The 20,275-nt window shown below is 40.0% G+C and overlaps 1 protein-coding gene across 1 annotated transcript in view; it reads left to right on the top strand.

Annotated features, from left to right (window-relative positions):
• Positions 1-20,275, top strand: part of Nudcd1 (NudC domain containing 1) — a 64,930-nt gene that overhangs the window by 5,699 nt on the left and 38,956 nt on the right. Inside the window, exon 2 of the mRNA XM_051159544.1 lies at positions 14,120-14,274. Within this exon, the coding sequence (XP_051015501.1) occupies positions 14,120-14,274 (155 nt within the window). The remainder of the gene's footprint in view (positions 1-14,119; positions 14,275-20,275) is intronic.

Raw genomic sequence — 20,275 nt, 5'->3', positions numbered from 1 at the left:
TTTTGTTTCTTACTTCTTTGGCCAATAATTAAACATAGGGAATTTCAGCATAATAGTATGTTTCAAAAGGCCAAGAAACAGTAGTGAGTGACACTGTTAACACAGGAGCGAGGCCTGCTTTTTTCATGAAGATGTGCCCCAAACCAAGTGCAGTAGTTATGCCTGGCCTGTACTAGACAGTCAGCGTATCACCACAGTGATGTCTGAGGGTCTGCTGTGTGCAGGAGTTGTAAAGATCGTTCACAGGGATTTAGGAGAGAGCGTCTTGGATCCTGAGCTCTTGCTATAAAAGACTAACGACTAATGAAAAGACCGAGAACTAAAGACTAATGAAGTAATGTTTAGAATGCATGGTGGCTTGAAATAATAAAACATTAACTGTTGGCTTCACTGTAAAAGTGGTCTTCACCAGTTTCAAAGATTCCAGAGAGATTAGATTGTCCTGGGACCCTCTTCTTGGGAAGGGCGGGCTTTTTGGAAGAGTTCTCCAGTGCTAAGGGCAACTTTGAACTAAGCACTGCTTTCTTCCTGGGGCGCTCTGTATCTTGTACTTAAGATGATTGGCATGGCAAATGCAGCTTCAACTATTCATTGCTCATTTGGGGCCAGAAAAGCAGCCTTTTCCCCTGGAAATTAACAGGTTTATAAAATAGTCACCATCTTATATGACCAATGCTGGTATTTGTCATTTGTATTGTATTGTAGTGACATGTGAGAAATCCATCAAACAAGCCCACACCTACATATGTTTGGGGTGGTGTTCTAATGAGGCAAAGGTTAAGAAACTTCTGGTTTGCTTAGGGTTACCTAGGGCTATTTCTCCAAAGGTGACAAAAACCATCTTTGCCTCATTATTGTCTAATATCATGGCTAGGGCTGTTTTGCTCATACATGGCTTCCTGCATTGTTACGTTTCATCCACACAGTGGTGCTAGAACATCAAGTGTTACTGTTTCTTTCTTATTTAGAATATATATTTTTAACCATTCCTTATAAAATAGATAGTCTTTAAACTAAGGGGGAAGTTTCCACAGCCCCAATCAGCATTCTTATACACTGAAGGGTTTGCCTGTGGAGTCTGAAATGTCTGCAGGCTTCAGTAACCCTCACTGAGTGACCTCACGAGCTTGCGAATGCTTTCACCCTTTGCCACAGTCTGTTCTCCACATCACACATTTAAGTACTGCCTTGGGATAATGGGCCAGGGGTGATGGTGTGTGCACACACTGAATCCCAGTGTTTGGGAGGCAGAGGCACATGGATCTCTGTGAGTTAGAGGCCATTGAGTTCCAAGCCAGCTAGGGCCACATAATGAGACCGTGCCTCAAAAGTACAAATCCCACAAGGATACATAAAAGAGAACTGACTTACTTCAGGAGATTAACAAAATCTTTCCAAGATTAAGACAAGAGACAAAAGGAAGAATTAATTGGAGAACTACACCTTTAAATAACATTCCTTCTAAGCAAAAACAGGAAAAAAACTGGAGGAAAAAACCCCAAGCATTCATATTGTCTGTCCTAGTTTTCTGTCCTGGTACTATGATAAAACCCTGACAAAAGCAAGTTAGGGAAGAAAGGGTATTTATGTGTGTCACAATCCCAGGTACCAGGTCACTGCTGGGAGGTCACGACAGAAACTCACAGCAGCTATTCACATCTGTGGTCAGGAACCGAGAGAAAAAATGCAGAGTGCGAACCTCTCTATCCCTGCCCCTCAGGCCAGGGCCCAGCCCATTAAATACTGCCACTGCACTCAAGGTACCCGGCTCAATTAACCAAGAAAGAAAAAAGCTTTTAAATACACTTTACACAGATGTAGCTGATGGGCAGCTCAGGCTTCAAGTGTTCCACTAGTAAGGGGAGCGGGGGAGCTGTCTCTAACATGGCCTCTGTTGCCTGCTTTTTGATCACTTCTCCCTGATGGGGCTGCCTCAATAGGCCATGGGGGAAAAGGACAAACTCAGTCCTGATGCAACTTGAGCTGGGGTGGGTGGGTAGGGGGCTCCCCTTTTCTGAGGAATAAGGGAAGGAGGATGGGACTGGGAGGAGAGGAGGGAGGGGGCTATGCCTGGGATGCAAAGTGAATAAATAATTAACAAAACATCTTTAAATACCACCAAACCAAAACAAAGAAGAAAGAAAAAAGAAAAGCCCCTCTGATAATCTGCTGTCTGTGCTCCTTCTCCAGTGGCAGTGCTATTCTTGGTACACAATTCTTGTACTTTATGAAGCCCACGGTATGCTGGTTAGGTCTAATTGTCAATTTGACACAACCTGGAACCAACTGAGAGAAGTAAGGAGTAGATTGATTAGGTTTGCTTGTGGGTGTGATGGGGGCGGGATGCGTTTTCTTTCTCGGTTAAATGAGCTGGGCACCTTGAGTGCAGTGGCAGCATTTAATGGGCTGGGCCCTGGCCTGAGGGACAGAGATAGAGAGGTTAGCACTCTGTGCATTTTTTCTCTTGGTTCCTGACCACAGATGTGAATAGCTGCTGTGAGTTTCTGTTGTGACCTCCCAGCAGTGACCTAGTCACCTGGGATTGTGACTCACATAAATACCCTTTCTTCCCTAACTTGCTTTTGTCAGGGTTTTATCATAGTACCAGGACAGAAAACTAGGACAGACAGTATGAATGCTTGGGTTTTTTCTTCCAGTTTTTTCCTGTTTTTGCTTAGAAGGAATGTTATTTAAAGGTGTAGTTCTCCAATTAATTCTTCCTTTTGTCTCTTGTCTTAATCTTGGAAAGATTTTGTTAATCTCCTGAAGTAGGTATATTCTACTGATATTTGTATTTTTTTATATATAACAGTTTAATTATATAAACTTGATTATATAACATGGGATTGTTTGACTAGTGTCCCTTTGATTTGTTGGGTGTTATTCATTTATTATTTTGAGACATGGTCTCACTGCATGGCCCTAGTTGGCTTGGAAACTCGCTGGCTTCAAACTCATAGAGATCCATGTGCCTCTGCCTCCCACACACTAGGGTTCAGTGTGTGCACCATCACACCTGGCCCATTCTTCTTTTTCTTACCAGATCCTAAGTTCTTAGAAAATATGAATATTTTCTCTTTGGGTATCAGTGGTGTCGTTGGTGCTTATTAAAAGACTTGCTAAATAAGTGAGTGAATAAATATTTAAGCCAGGACTCAGTGCAGGCATTGAAAATAGTGAGCCGGGTGTGGTGGTGTACCCTGTAATCCCAGCACTCTGGGAGGCAGAGGCAGGTGGATCTTTGTGAGTCCAGGACAGCTAAGCCTATAAAAAGACACCCTGTCTTGGAAAAAAGTTAAAAACCAATCTGTGCCCCTCCCCCAGAAAGAAAAAAGAAGAAAAGGAAAAGTGGGATTGGAAAGGCAGCCCAGCAGTTGTTCTTGTAGAGAATCAGGGCCCAGAACTGATACAGATGTTCACAGGCGTCAGTAATCCTAGTCCAAAGAATTGGATGCCTTTTCAGCTGCCACGGGCTCCAGGCATGCAAGTGGTGCACATACATTTATACACATAAACACATACACAAAATAAAAGTGAAACTAACAAAGTGGTATGATAGCCTGGGTGGTTTTTATTGTCAGCTTGACATAGTTAAGAATTACCCAGAAGAGACATCTCAGTTGAGATATTGCCCAGATCAGATTGGCCTGTGCCTCTGTACGTGAAGAACAGTTTTCATTGTTGATTGATGTGGGAAGGCCCAGCCCGCCATGGCAGTGCCATCCTGATGGTTTATAATAGAAGCGTGAGAAAGCTGGCTGAGTACAGTCAGAAGGAGCCAGCCAGCAAGCAGCAACATTTCTCCCTGGTTTCTACTTCAGTTCCCACTTGAGTCTCTGTCTTGACCTCCCACAGTGATGAACTGTGACCTGGATGCCAAAGCTGGAATTAACCCCTTCCACTCTGAGGTGGCTTTTGTCCATGGAGTTTATCACAGCAAGAGATACCAAACAAAAACACTTTGTAAGGAAGAAAACAGTTGCAATGAGAATAGAATTAAAGTGGATTTTATAATCGGGTAGCATGTAGGCTCAGTGCAGTTAACTTAATATTTCTTGTTGCAACAGAAGTTAATTGTAAGACATGAGTAGTGCTGAGCTGCAAGAGTTCTTAAGAAAGACAGGAGTGTAAGTGACCAATTCCAAACTAGGAAAACAGTTAATGTTTTTGTTGAGAGAGCCCTGTTCTGTACATAGAATACCTGTATATGCCCTATGATACTGTTTTATTCTATAGAATTGGGGAAGATGAAAATAATGTCGAGGTCACTATTTGTGTTAACACATAATTTTCTTTTTCTTTTGTTTGTTTGCTTTTTGAGACAGGGTTTCTTTATTATAATTTTATAGACCAGGCTGGCCTTGAACTTAGATATCTACCTGCCTCTGCCTCCCTGAGTGCTGGAATTACAGGTGTGCACCATCGTGCCCAGCTCACACATAATTTTCTAACTGTATAATCATATAATAAAGACACTGTCTCTTTATGATAAAAATGAATAATACATTGGAGTAAGAATTTTTTAAAAGCATAAAAATGCTTTATCACCTGGACTTGTTTAAGATTAGAAGTCCTTTATGTTAATGCTATTTTTATCAAATTGTGTTTGTTTCTCTTAGTTTATTTCTTAACCTGGCTATCACAAAAATAATTGAGACTCCTTTATAAGGCTTTACAACTCAATCTTGAGCAGCTTAAGTCTGTTCTTAACTCTCTATGCTATCCTGCCTCCATCTTTGCCAAAATTGCAAAGTTACTTACCCTTTAGTTCTCTCTTGGCTCCAGCTGAATCTTCATCTCTCCTGCACCTCTGCCTGTGGCTGAAACCCCTGCTGAATCTGCTGCTTCCTCTTCCAACTCCTCTTCCTCTGGCTAGCAGGAAGTCCAGCCCTATTTTCTCTCCTCTTCAGTAATTGGCTATAAGCTGCTTTATTGACGTACATGGGGACAATTGGGGACCAAAGTTTATATAACATTGAGAACGGAGATTCTCATAACAAAAGAAATTGATAGTAGAATACTTTATCCAGGGGTTCCAAATATACAAGTGTAAATCTTACTAATAAGTTTCATAACTGTTATTATTATATATAGTTTGCTATTGTAAAAGAGCCTTTTATTAGACTAAAAGGGGAGATGTAGACATAAAGTTGCTGTGTAATTCAAATGCTGATTTCTGTACACCCCCATATCTGGTTGCCAGCCTTGTTCTGAGTTTCTTAATGTGTCTTAATGTTATATAAACTTTAGCAGGTTTGTCTTTTTTATCCTCGGTCCCTGGCCATGGTGGCAGATGATGTCAGAGGTTGCTATGCAACCTAGAGGCAGGCCGCTTATATGCCAACAAAGTTACCTTAGCCAGGGATAGGCATTGCAAGTCTAATTTTTTTTTTTCTCATTGCTAATGGTAGAATATTTTACCTTTGAAAACATTTTTATACAATTGACCTTTACATTAAAAACTTTATTAAATAACCATAATTTTCCTGTTCACATTCTTTCTCCACTTAAACATTTTAGACATAGATTTCTTAATAGGCTTTAAGGACTCTTGAAGAAATTTAAGGCAAGCTGATGTTTATATGGACATTATTCCTGTATTTGTACTCTGTGTTTTATAACTTTCATTTTTGCATAGGAAATCATTAACTACCCTAAAATTATTAGAACAGTCCTCTATTAGTCATTTAATGTTTCCTCTAAAGCATCTAGGTAAATAGTCGGTCTGGAATATGGAGTCTTTGTGTGCATGTGTCAGAGATGAGCTTTTTCCCAGAAGTGCTCTGGTGTGTCAGTATCATTTGTTGATGAGTCTGTTTTCATTTAGTGGAAGTACCAAGTCCTGTTGTAAATGCATACATGGACATCAGCCTATGGCAAACTTTCTCTTAACTGACCTCCATCTAACTGCTTGGATAACTGCTGTTGATTGCTTCCTCCATAAAACATCAGTACTGGAGACTACAGAAAGCTAAATGGTTACTGATGATGTCTGTACTGCACTTTATATGAGCATGTCAATACTGTCATGATACAATCCTGCTTAATATTGCTAATACTCAGATTTGGTGTTTCTGAAAACAGTTTTTGGTAGCTGTGCATTTGAATTATACAATAACCTTTTGCCTACATCTTTGTTTTTAGAATTTCTTTCTTTTTTTTAGAGGCACTCCTGCCTTCTATGTGTAGCTGCCCTGGACTTGCTTTGTAGACCAGGCTGGCCTTGAACTCACAGTGATCAGCCTGCCTCTGCCTCCCGAGTGCTGGGATTAAAGGTGTGCACCACCACCACCTGGCATTTCTATTTTTGTAATTCAAAATTATAGAGGTACATAAAAGAAAAAGATTGTGCTATGAAAGCCCTGCCTGTTGTAGCCTTTGTAGCTGGCACTGTCTAGTTTCTGTGCCCTATAAGCAGGCATTCTGAAGAAAGGAATGAAATGACATGCATGTTTTGGTAATTATGTTTATAATTATGTATACATATAGACATATGTAAATATATGTATATATTTGTAGGCTTAATTTTCTTAGCAAATTTATTACAAACTTAGTAGCTGAGAGAACCTCACTTATAACCGAACTAACCTAAACAATAGGAAAAGGAGATTAAAGAATACCATAACGAGACCATAAGGATATCAGTTCCGAGGAATGATTTTCCTGGTGTAGTCAGCAGGATTCCGTCTGCTGGAACCTGGAGCCACCAGAACCCAGAACCTCAGCGGAGCCCGGAGCCTGGAAGCCTTCCCTTGAGCGGTTCTCTCTAGGAGCATCTCAAAGTGGAGCAATGAACAGCCCAAACTATCCCAAGTCTCTAAAGGCCCCGCCTCTTGTTTTTGGCTCACATTTATACCTCTTCTCAGAATTTGTTCAAGGATATTTTTCAGCTGGTTAATAACCAATCTCCCCCACGTGGTGGTTCGACTTCTGAGGGGATAAACATCACCTGCTCTCTCACAAGTCTTTTCTCATTCTCCACTTGTAATCTAAACAAAAACATGTTTATCTCTCCTTCATCTCCTCCTTTCTATTAAGTAAAATAAGCTATATACAACAAAATAAGAATTATCCATTAAGTCACATTTACAAGGACCAGTCAGTCCGTTTGTAGTTAACAATTTTAAAGAAATTATTCCACTATTTAGCTTATGCTACTGATTATCCTAATGTCTAAAGTTTTTAAACCAAACTTATATTACTACTGTGGCTGTCTAGTCTTCAACCCCATCAGAGACCCCAGAAGGAAAAACTATTTAATATGAAGGAAGTGCAGGCAAGCAACTTCCAAAAGTATTGATAGGACAGAGAGCTGACTGTCTGGACAGTCACAAGTTTCTCTCCATCATAGTTGCATCCTGCCCTCAGGCAGCCAGCTCAAAGCATCTCACAGAACTGCTCTGAAGCAGGAATCCTGAAGGGCTGCAATCCTTCTAATCTCTGCAAGGCTGGGCAGCCAATTTCTCAGTATCAGGCTTGATCATAGTACATGGTCATTCTGTCATCAGCAATAGAGATAAACAGTGTTCCTCAGACCAGTGGCCATTTGCCACTATCATTTCTTCATGCCTGCATAATTAGACTGGAGAGCTGCCAGGAATGAATGTGTCTCTCTGTCATAAAAGCCCTTTATTATTAAATGCCATTTTCTGTGGATCTCTGAAGTGTTTGAAGACCATCTATCCTACCCATCCATCATCTATCTATTCCTTTGAAAACATATATAAAAAACTAAATAAAGCTTATTCTATAATTAAGTAATTTAGTACTTAGTAAAATTTATAAGTGACCCACTGCCAATTTCTATCTCTGACCATTCTGAACAAGTTATAACAGTTACTTTTCACCTTTTCAAATAACTTGTACATGTGTAATACATTAAATAAATGTCAAACAAAGTGATCTTAAGTTTCTACCAACATACAATATACAATTTAATTTTCCATGAACATACCATATACAATACATAAAGCAAAAGTTGAAAAAGGAAAAAAAAATCTTAAATTTTCATCAATCTACAATACCAATGTGAAATATTTGAATACCAATATAAATTATTTGAGGCTAGTAGATTCAATAATCTACTTTTTATTCTATAAATCTATATCCTCCTCTATATCCTTCCCTTATATCTTCCCTTCTTCCCTCTTTTTCTTAATGTTAGATAAGATAGAAAAATAAGAGAAAGGATAGAAGAAATCCCTAAATGAAACTTTTATTTATTTTTTGCGATTTGATCTTTTTAAACTATTTTTTTTAATTAATCCATTCATTTTACATCTCAGTAGTTATCCCATCCCTTGTATCCTCCCATTCCTTCCTCCTTCCCGCTTTCCCCTTATTCCCCTCCCCTATGACTGTTCCTGAGGGGGATTACCTCCCCTGGTATATGCTCATAGGGTATCAAGTCTCTTCTTGGTAGCCTGCTATCCTTCCTCTGAGTGCCACCAAGTCTCCCCATCCAGGGGACGTGGTCAAATATGGTGCACTAGGGTTTGTGTGAAAGTCAGTCCCCACTTTCCGCTCACTTGGAAACTTTTATTAACTTATAACTAACCCCGCTAGGCAAAACTGAACATTGATAACTCACCAAAAACTGCGACTCCACCTATTGGGAATGGGGGCATCGTTCTCTCAAAATTACTTTTTTCTGTTTGGGGAAAACATCTTTTGGGTACCCTTAGAAAAATAAGATATTGGCCAAGCGCTGCAAAGGCTAGCTATATCAGTTTTGTCCAGTCTTTCTTGGATTGATCCTTGGGGCTAGCCCTTTTTAAAGTTGTTATGCATGCAGTTTCTTGAGGAAACAATAGCTGAAGCAGTCTTTGATGTTGAATCACCTGGGCTACATGATTTGTATAAGTATGTGTGTATGTATATACACACATACATACATACATACATACATACATACATACATACATGGAATAGCCAAGGTGTACAAATTATTTCTGCCCTATTTTTGACCAGTTGTAAGCCATCAAAGTTACACATCTTTTTGAGCTGTAATATCCAAGCTATAAGAAAGAATGTCATGTTATAAGGAGCAGTTATTCCTTATTATTCCCTTGCTATATGAACACATTCATGTGTTATGTACTAAGAGGTCTTTTCTGGTTAGATCTAATCTTTATAAGTTTTGTCGGCAACCATATAGGCATAGTCACAGCCCCACCTTAAAACTTTTGCAGGTTTCCAGTCCATGCTCGATAAATCTTTATAGTAAATTGGTTGTCCTAATTCCTCATTTTTTTCTATAACCCAGTGTCAGCTGCTGTTGTCCTTTCATCACCAACATTCAGAAAATGTAAAGTCAACAAAGCGTTATTTAATCTGTCCCTGGGGTTCTTTTCCCTTCCCTTTTGTTTATAATAAGCATCTTTTTAAAGGTACAATTAGCTCTTTCAACAACTGCCTGCCCTGTTGGATTGTGTGGTATACCAGTAATATGGTTAATATTATGACATGTAAAGAATTTCTTCATCTTAAAGGACACATATGCAGGAACATTATCAGTTTTTATTTGTTCAGGTATTCCTATAATCACCATTACTTCCAATAAATGAGTAATTACACAGTCAGCCTTTTCAGAATGTAGGGAAGTTGCCCATCTAAATCCCTAGTAGAGATCGATAGTATGGTGTACATATTGTACATATTTTAGTTTTCCAAACTCTGCAAAATGAAACACATCCATCTGCCAGATTTCATTCCTTTCTGTACCCCTAGGGTTAACTCCAGCAGGTAAAGGATTTTGGTTATACAGTAAACACCTATTAATTATTTCTCTGGCTTGTTGCCAAGTGATAGGAAACCTTTTCCCTAAACCCTTACCATTAACATGAGGTTTCTCATGAAAATGTGAGGTTTCGAGCATATTCCCTATTAATGATTGGTCAATTTCCTCATTTCCTTGGGCCAATGGACCTGGTAAACCTGTGTGGGATCGAATATGAGTAATATACAAGGGATAGTTTCTACTTTGGATGACCTGTTGCAGTTCTATAAATAATATAGTCAATTCAGAGTTATCAGGAGTAAATTCAGCAGAATGACTCTTCCATAATTCTATCTTCCCTTTGCATAAGGAGACCAGTAGGAGAATGTTTTGAAGGCAAAATAACCAGAACTTAACCAAGTTTTGGATCGATTCTATCCATATATGCCTTTTGCAGTTTTTGCTCTACCAATGTTAACTCCTCTTCCACTTCAGCTGTTAGACACCTTGGACTGTTTAAATCTAGATCCCCTTGTAATGTCTGAAATAAGTTACTTAACTCATAGGTACCTAGTTCAATTGTAGGCCTTAACCAGTTAATGTCTCCCATTAATTTTTGAAAATCATTTAGTGTTTGCAATTGATCTCTATGGATCTGTACCTTTTGGGGTCCAATTTTTTGTTCAGTTATCTTATAGCCTAACTAGGTAATTGAATCCCCTCTTTGTATTTTTTTCTCCAGCAATTTGCAATCCCCAGCATGGCAGAATGCTTTGTACTTCTTTAAACATTTTTTTCCTAAAGTCTCCGAATCAGAATCAACCCAACAGACTATCATCCATGTAATGGTAAATGATAGACTGAGGAAACTGCTTACGAAGTATTTCTAACAGTCTTTGAATGAAATTTTGGCAGAAAGTGGGGCTATTCAACATTCCCTGTGGGAGTACCTTCCAGTGGTATCTCTTCATTGGACAACAGCTATTCAGTGTAGGTACTGAGAAAGCAAACCTTTCCCTATCCTCATGCAAAGGTATCATTGAAAAAAAAATCTTTTAAGTCGATTACTATTACAGGGCATGACTTAGGTCACAGGGAAGGTAAAGGAATTCCAGGCTGTAAATGACCTATTGGTTGGTTACCTTATTTACTGCTCTCAGATCTGTTATCCTCCTCCAGCTGCCTGGCCTCTTTTGTTAGCACAAACACAGGGGACTTCCAAGGGCTAGTAGACTCCTCTGTATGCTGAGCCTTCAGTTGTTCTTGTACTAAATGATGAAGTGGCTGTAATTTTTCTTTTGTAAAGGGCCACTGCTCTTGCCACGCAGGGCTGTTTGAAATCCATTTTAGGGGCAAGGCTATTGGTACATGATCAGTGGCCCCTCTTATAAATTTGGAAACTCAATACCTGTCTGAGTTTGGGCATAGCTTACGGTTGCTCCTGATTATGCATTTTAATATCTTCCCCAGAAGCATGTGCCATTTCACCCTCTAGCTTCATCATTGTTTATCTCTGTAATTGCAGGAATATTAATCTGAGTAGCCCATTGTTGTAAGAGACCCCTTCCCCATAGACTTATGGGTATGTCAGCCACATAGGGTCTCAGCTTCCCTGTCTGCTCTTCTGGTCCCACACACTTAAACCACCATACGCTTTGTTGTATTTGAGATAATTTACCAATCCCTATATTTTCTGTATAAACCTTTTGAAGGGGCCAACTTGGATTCTAATACTTGTTTGAAATAATTGTGATGTCCATGTGAGTATCCACCAACCCTTGTAATTCAGCACCATTCATTTGTATTGTTAATTTAGTTCTCTGATCATTAACCATTGTTTGCCAGGACACACGTTTCCCTGTACTTCCACAGGCACCTGTTCGTTCTACTGGAGCAGCTTTGCCCTTAATGTAGGGAAACAGTAACAGCTGAGCAATTCTATCCCCTGCGTTAACTCTCATCTCCTTTTTTACACATGCCATGATTTTTATTTCCTCTTACAATCCCCATCTATAATACTGGGGTACACAATAAGACCTTGAGAAGTCAGCCCACTTCTTCCCAGAACCATTCCTACTGTGCCTAAAGGCAAAGGGCTGTAAACACCAGTACTCAGTTTGTAACAGTCAACCTGTGGAGATAATGTAATAGATGTATCTGAGGCCAGGTCCAAGGCTGCGCTGCCTTCAGTAGCATGTATTAGATCACTAATACCTAATTTCTGTTTTTCTGTGAGTCCGTTACTTCTGGACTGGCCAGAGGAATTCAGCTTGTATTGTTGGTGGTGGGGCCCCGAGCTGATGGGCCCCTCCTGCCGTTTCCCACTGGTAAGATATTACCTTGCACATCACTTTTGGATTGACAATCTCTAGCCCAATGTTTTCCTTCCCCACATCGGCTACAGTACCCTGGGAGTCTTGGCCCCTCCTATTCATCATGGCCAGATGCTCCTTGTTCTGCCCTGTGAGTATCATTTACTCCAAATTGACTGCACCTGTTATTTTGAGGCCTGAAACTTTTAACCTTACAGTTTCTTTGTACATGACCAAGTCTGCTGCACTTGAAGCATCGAGTGTTATGATATCTGGGACTTCTGCCCATAGCTTGACCTCCTGTATTGTTTTGATGTTCTGGAAATCTAATATTAACTGTTTCTCTCACCCATTCATCTAATGGAGCTCCTCTTCCCTGTAAGGGTCTAGTTGCCCTCTTACATTCCATGTTAGCATTCTCTTATGCCATAATGAATTTCAATGCCTGTTTGCTGTCAGCATCTGCTATTGCTCTCTCTAGCGCTGATCCTAATCTCTGCAAAAATTCTGTGACGGCTTCCCCAGGCCCTTGAAATATCTTAGTAAAGGGAACGGTTATGTTACCAGGTTCCTGCACCATGTCCCAAGCTCTTAAGGCTGCAGCACAACATTGTTCGATCACCGGGTCATCATATTGGACTTGTCTTAAGTCAGCATATCACCCTTCATGAAGTAATTGCTCTTTGCTAACATTTACCTCCCTTCTGTTTTTTTTTCTGTTCTCTCTGCCTCCTGTCGCTACAATGATAACCATTGAAGTGACTGCGCTGCTTCTAAAGACCGCTGAAACCAAACTTTCCCAATCTTGGGGAATAAGTCTATGCTGTGTGGCCTAGTTGTTCAACATTTCTTTTACAAAAGCGGAATCCATACCTGACGACAGATTCCTTAAAATGTTTTAAATCTAACGTATCTATTGGACTCCATGCCATTTCATAACCCTCAGCACCATTCTGAGCAGGCACGCGTCTTACAGTAACAGGAAAAGCTGATGGTGATGGTAGGACTCTGGGGGGTTCCTCTATGGGAACGTTTTTCTCCAAAGACTCTTGTTTTCCTGCTCTCCTGTTCCTGTAGGTTTTTTACAGTTCTCCGACTTCCCGTTTCTCTCCTCCCCCTTCCACATGCTGGTGCTCCGACCACCTGGCCCGTGGAGCAGGGTGGGGCGGCAATTGTGGGAAACACTCGGTCTCAGTTACCAGGTTTTTCTCCTTTATTGATGGCGCAATTTGTTATCTATTTGCTTCAACCTCTACCTTCAAATTTTCTAGTTGTACTGCCAACTCTGCCATCTTTTCCAGAAGGATAAAATTTACTGATCCTTTAGGTTTTTGCATCTTATCAGTCTTTCTTCCAATCTTTTTAAATATGTTATACAGTAAAAAGACCAAGAAAAAACAAAAGATTCCATCTTGGTATAAGGCAGCAAAGGACTTTGTAACAGCAGCTGCGACTTTGCTGACACCCTGAAAGAACATTACTATCTCCTGAAAACCATTATCTTCCTCCACAACATTAGAAGTTAAGTGATTCCCAGAGCATGTTGGGTGCTGCTTGTAGGCTCAGTTTTCTTAGCAAATATATTTTATTATGAACTCAGTAACTGAGAGTACCTCACTTTTAACCCAACTAACCTAAACAATAGGAAAAGGAGATTAAAGAATACCATAACGAAACCATAAGGATATCAGTTCCGAGGAATGATTCTCCTGGTGTAGTCAGCAGGATTCCGTCTGCTGGAACCTGGAGCAACCAGAACCCAGAACCTTAGCAGAGCCCAGAGCCCGGAAGCCTTCCCTTGAGCGGTTCTCTCTAGGAGCATCTCAAAGTGGAGCAATGAACAGCCCAAACTATCCCAAGTCTCTAAAGGCCCCGCCTCTTGTTTTTGGCTTACATTTATACCTCCTCTCAGAATTTGTTCAATAATGTTTTTCAGCTGGTTAATAACCAATCTCCCCACGTGGTGGTTCGACTTCTGAGGGGATAAACATCACCTGCTCTCTCACAAGTCTTCTCATTCCCCACTTGTGATCTAAACAAAAAACATGCTTATCTCTCCTTCATATATTTATATATTTTTGTCTTTCAGCTGTGGCAGAAGTAAAACTTCGGGATGAGCAGTATACATTGGAGCACATGCATGCTTTTGGAATGTATAATTATCTACACTGTGATTCCTGGTATCAAGACAGTGTCTACTACATTGATAACCTTGGAAGAATTATGAATTTAACAGTGATGCTGGTAAGAAGCATGCAGAGTACAGAGTTCATCTCGTTCTGTTTGCTCTTTAATCTCTTTGCATCTGATGTCCAGACAGTTAAGGGACACATACCTTTGGAATGTGGGGACCTGTTATCAAGCTGTGGAAGACTCCCTTTCTGCTTAGGTCATTGTAGCTTTTACTCTTGTTCTTGTTTTTTGTAATCCCTTGTACCCAACCATTTCTACCTGGATGTGGTATAGCCTCAATGTAGTCATGGATTTCTTTCTTCCTTGTTTAGAGTTTTCATTATGTAATTTAAATGGTGCCTATGTTAACAGTCCTGGTGTGGTAGCACTTTTAGTCTCAGCCCTGAGAAGTCAGAGATAAGCATGACCCTAGAACTTGCAAGAGTAAATAGTGTCTGAAAAATAGCACCTTTCCTCTGGGTGGGGAGCCCTGGTGGCATTCAGAGAAAGAATAGACAGGCTACCAAGATGAGACTTGATAGCCTATGATCATATAGTGGGGGAGGAGGTTCCCCTCAGTCACTGACATAGGGGAGGGAAATAGGGTGAAAGCGGGGGGGGGGGGGGGGGGGAATGGGTGAATACAAGGGATGGGATAACAATTGCAATGTAATTTAAATAAATTAATTAAAAAATAGGTGGGTGGGTAGATGGATAGATAGAAAGATAGATAGACAGATAATCAACACAGTTTTTTATTCTTTGGTCTGTCTGACTTCACACATACCATGTAGAGAATCGTAATGATTGTGAAAGCAATTTAAGTCAGAAAAGGTAAGGAAATACCATACTGGACAGAAAATGTCACTATGTTAATTTTTCCTTCTCCCCTTTGTGTTAATAAAGAGAACTCAAAACTTTCATCAGTCTTAAAAAACAGCACCAGAGGTTGACCTCCATGTACGTACAAACTTGTGTACTGTACAAGCACACACAGGCACACATGCACAATGTTCATGTACGTACAAACTTGTGTACTGTACAAGCACACACAGGTGCACACACACAGTGTTCATATTTTTATTTTTTCTTTGAATTTATCAGCGTTCTTAATTCAAAGAGTTAAAGAGTCTCTCTAACAAATTTAGTTAATTTGGTAAGAGTTTGTCCATCTTATTGATTATTCTAAAAAACCAACTCTTTGTTTCATTGACTCTTGTTACTGTTTTTGTTGTTGTTGTTGGGTTTTTTGTTTTGTTTTGTTTTGTTTTTGCTCATTGTTTCTGTTTTACTGACTTAAGTAAGTGATTATTGATAGCAAGTTCTGTAATTATTTTCTGCTGTTTACTCATTTGGGTGTGATTTCTTTTTGTTATAGAACTTTCAGGTGTATTGTTAAGTTCCTACTATGAGAATTTTTTTTTTTAAATGTAGGAATTTAATGCTATGAATTTGCCTTTTAGACCTGCCTTCATTGGGTCCCATAAGTTTGGATATGTTGTGTATTCGCTTATCTAAATTAATAAAATTAGAAATGAAATGAGGAACAAAACAACAGATATCAAGGAAATCCAGAGAATTATAAGGACATACTCCACCAAATTGGAAAATCTAGAAGAAATTGAGAATTTTTTCAGTATATACCAATTACCAAAGTTAATCAAGACCAGATGTAGAATTTAAACAGACCTGCAACCCCTAGTGAAATAGAAGGAGTGACTAAAAACTCCCAGCAACAACAACAACAACAACAAACAAGCCTAGTACTAGATGGGTTTAACACACTCTTTCAAAGAAGAATTAATTCCAATACTCCTCAAAGAATTCCACAGCATAGAAACAGAAGGATTATTGCCCAGTTCATTTTTTGAGGCCACAAGTATCCTGATACCCAAACCAAATAAAGATCCAACAAGAAAGAGAATTACAGACCAATTTTCCTTATGAACATAAATATAGAAATTTTCAATAAAATACTTTGAAACTGAATCCAAGAACACACCAAAAAGATCATCTACCATGATCAAGTAGGCGTCCTCCCAAAGATGCCGGGATGATTGAACATATATAAATTGATAAATGTAATCTCCCAGATAAAGAATCTGAAAGGTAAAAACCATTAATAATCTCATTAGATGGAGAAAAAGTCTTGGACAAAATTATACACCTCTTCACGATAAAAGTTCTGAAGAGATTAGGGGCACTAGGGACATACCTCAACATAAGAAAGGTAGTTTACATGTCCATAGCAGCTTTATTTGTAATAGCCAGAAACTGGAAACAATCTAGATGTCCCTTAACCGAAGAATGGATAGAAAAAAATGTGGCACATTTACACAATGGGATACTGTTCAGCTTTTAAAAATAAAGACATCATGCAATTTGCAGACAAATGGATGGAACTAGAAAAGATCATCCTGAGTGTGGTAACCCAGACCCAGAAAGACACATAGGGTGTGTACTCACTTATAAGTGGACATTAGCCATAATGTACAAGATAAATATGCTACAACCCACAGACCCAAAGAAGCCAAGGAGGGCCCAAGAGAGGATGTTTAAATCTCACTCAGAAAAGGAAGTAAAATAGACATCTGAAGTAGGGTGAGGGAGTTGTGTGGGAAAGGTGGTGGGGAGAGCAACGGGTAGAGATCAGGTGAGCAGGAGATTGGGGGATGGGGAATGGAAGGGAGCGTTGCGCGAGAGAGCAGAAGTAGGTGAGGGGGCATCTCTAGGACAAGTGAGGCCACTGGGAGGCTAAGAGGTGACCCTAGCTGCGATTCCTAACAGTGGGGGTTTTGGGACCTAAAATTGGCACCTCCTGTAGCCAAGTATGATTTCCAATGGAGGGAGGGGGATACCAACTCATTCCTAAAACCTTTGACCCAAACTTCATCCTGCCTATAAGAAGTATAGTGATAAAGGTGGAATAGAGATTGAGGAAATGGCAAGCCAGTGACTGGCCCAACTTGAGACCCACCGCATGGGAGAGAGCCAACCCCTGACACTATTAAAAATACTTTGCTATACTTGCAGACAGGAGCCTAGCATAACTGTCTTCTGAGAGGCTTCATCTAGCAGCTGGTGGAAACAGATGCAGAGGCTTACAGCCAAACAACAGGCTCAGGGAGTCTTGTGGAAGAGTGGGAGGAAGCACTGAGGAAGCCTGAAGGGTCAAGGGTACTATAAGAAGACCTACAGAGTAAACTAACCTGGGCCCATGGGGGCTCACACAGAGTGAACCACCAACCAAAGAACTTGCACCGGCCAGACCTAACCCCCTACACCTATGTAACAGATGTGCAGCATGGTCAGTCATCAACTGAGTCCCCTAACAATGGGAGTGAGGGCTGTCTCTGACTCTGCTGCCTGCCTGTGGATCCCTTCCTCCTAGCTGGGCTGCCTTGTCTGGCCTCAGTGGGAGAGGATGAGCTTGGTTCTGCTGTGACTTGAAGTGCCAGAGTGGGTTGGTACTTCTTAGGGGCCTCCTCTTTGATGAGAAAAAGGAGCGGGAAGGAGGGACTGAGAGGAGAGGGGGTGGGAGCTGGTATCAGGCTGTAAGGTGATGAAATAAAAAATAAAATAAAATAAAAGAAAGGTAGTTTGTAGCAAGCCCATAGCCAACATCAACTTGAATGGAGAGAAACTCAAAAGAATTTCACAAAAATCAGGAACAAGACAAGGTACCTGAAGTCTTAGCTAGAGCAATAGGACAACTGAAGGAGCTCAAAGGGGTAAAAATAGGCAGGGAAAAGGCCAAATATCTTTATTTGCACTATATTATACGTAAGTGACCCTAACAATTCCACAAGGAAACTCCTATAGCTGATAAACTCTCTCACCAGGGTAGTTAAGTACAAAATTAAATCACAAAAACCAGTAGCCCTCCTACTTACAAATGACAAAGAGTGTAAGGAAGAAATCAGGGAAATACCTTTCATTGTATCCTCAAATAATATGAAATATCTTGGTGGTAACTCTAACAAAGCAAGTAAAAGACTTGTATGACAAAACCTTCAAGTTTTTGAAGAAATTGAAGAAGATATCAGAAAATGGAAAGATCGTCCATGCCCATGTGTCAGTAGAATTAGCATAGTTAAAATAGGCATCCTTTCAAAAGCAAGCTATAGATCTGATGCAGTTCATATCAAACTTCAACACGACTCTTCATAGATCTTGAAAGGACAGTTGTCAGCTTCACATGGAAACACAAACTCACTCAGAAAAGCTAAAACAACCCTGAACAATAAAAGAAATGCAAAGGTATCACTATCCCTGATTTCAAATTGTCCTACAGGGCTTTAGTAATAAAACGGCATGGCACTGGAGCAAAAACTGATGTAGTCAGTAGAAGTGAATTGAAGACTTATAAACACACAGACACACACACACACACACACACACACACACACACACACACACACACACACACGGACACCTGATTTTTTTTTTTTTTTTAATATATAAAGAAGCCACAAATGCACACTGGGAAACAGACCGCATCTTCAACAAATGATGCCAATTAAGCTGGACGGCTGCATGTAGAAGGATCCAAATAGGTCCATATTTGTCCCCCTGTACAAAACTCCAAAGACACCAAATATACTAGATCTGATTGAAGAGAAAGTGGGGGGGGGGGGATAGTCTTGAACTTATTGGGGCAGGAAAAGACTTTCTAAATGGAACACAGCATAGGTACTAAGATCAATAGTTAATATACGGGACCTCATGAAACTGAAAAGCTTCTGCAGTCTAAAGGACACTGTTCTTCAGAATGAAGTGGCAGAATATAGAATGGGAAAGCATTTTGCCAACTACACATTTGATAGAGTGCTGTGCCAGATAGATTTTGTCAATTGACACAAAGTATTAAGTCTTCATAGAAGAGGGAACCTCAATTAAGAAAATGCCTTGGTAAGATCGAGCTGTAGCAAGCCTGTGGGGTATTTTCTTAGTTAGTATTTGATGGGAGAGGGCCCAGCTCATTGAGTGTGGTCTCATCCCTGGCCTGGTGGTCCTGAACTTTATAAGAAGTCATAATTAGCAAGCCAATAGGCAGCATTCTTTTTTTGGTCTTCTTCGGCTCCTGCCTCTGGGACGCTGCCCTGTTTGAGTTCTTGTCCTGATTTTCCTTTCATGATAAACTGTGATATGGAAGCATAAGCCAAATTTTTTCCTCACCAAGTTGCTTTGGTTATGGTGTTTTATCTTATCAATAGTAACCCCAACTAGGACAAGGGGTAATATTTCAAAATATAGAAAGAACTAAAAAAACTAGATACCAAAAAACAAATACCCAGTTATAAATGGGATGCAAATCTAAATGGAATTCTTAAAAGTGGAAACTCAAATGGCTGAGAAATATTTAAAGAAATGTTCAACATCCTTCACCATCAAGGAACTGCAAATCAAAAGCACCTTGAGATTTCATCATAACAACCATCAGCATGCAAGATGAAACAATGACGGCTCATGCTGGCGAGGATGTGGAGGGAGGGAAACACTCATCCGTTGCTGGTAGGAGTGCAAACTTGTACAGCCACTGTGAAAATCAGTGTGGCAGTTCCTTAGGAAGCTGGAAATCTATCTTCCTCTTGAGCATATACCCAAAGGATGCTTTATCTACCTACCTCAAGGATACTCACTCAACCATTATCATCGCTGTTCTATTCATAATAGCCGTGAATTTGAAACAGTTTAGATGTCTCTCAACATAATGCATAAAGAAAATGCCATCAATTTACACAATGGAATATTACTCAGCTGTTAAAAAATGAAATCATTAGTTTTTGCAGGTAAAAGGATAGAACTAGAAAAAAATCATCCTGAATAAGGTATCTCAAACTAAGAAAGACAAATATGGTGTGTATTTGCTTATGTGTAGATAGTAGCTGTTATAATCAAACTATAATCCATATAACCACAGAGGTTAGGTATACAGTAAGGGACTAGGAGGGACAGATCAATCTTCTTTGGAATGGGTAATAGAATAAATAGTTATGTATAGATGGTGGAGGCTGGAATGGGAGGATCAAGCTAGGAGGAGAAAAGGAGATGCAGGAGGAAATAGTGGGAG

The sequence above is a fragment of the Acomys russatus genome, chromosome 17, assembly GCF_903995435.1.
Source record: "Acomys russatus chromosome 17, mAcoRus1.1, whole genome shotgun sequence".
In the NCBI taxonomy this organism is placed as follows: Eukaryota; Metazoa; Chordata; class Mammalia; order Rodentia; family Muridae; genus Acomys; species Acomys russatus.
This window is presented reverse-complemented; position numbering and strand designations above follow the sequence as displayed.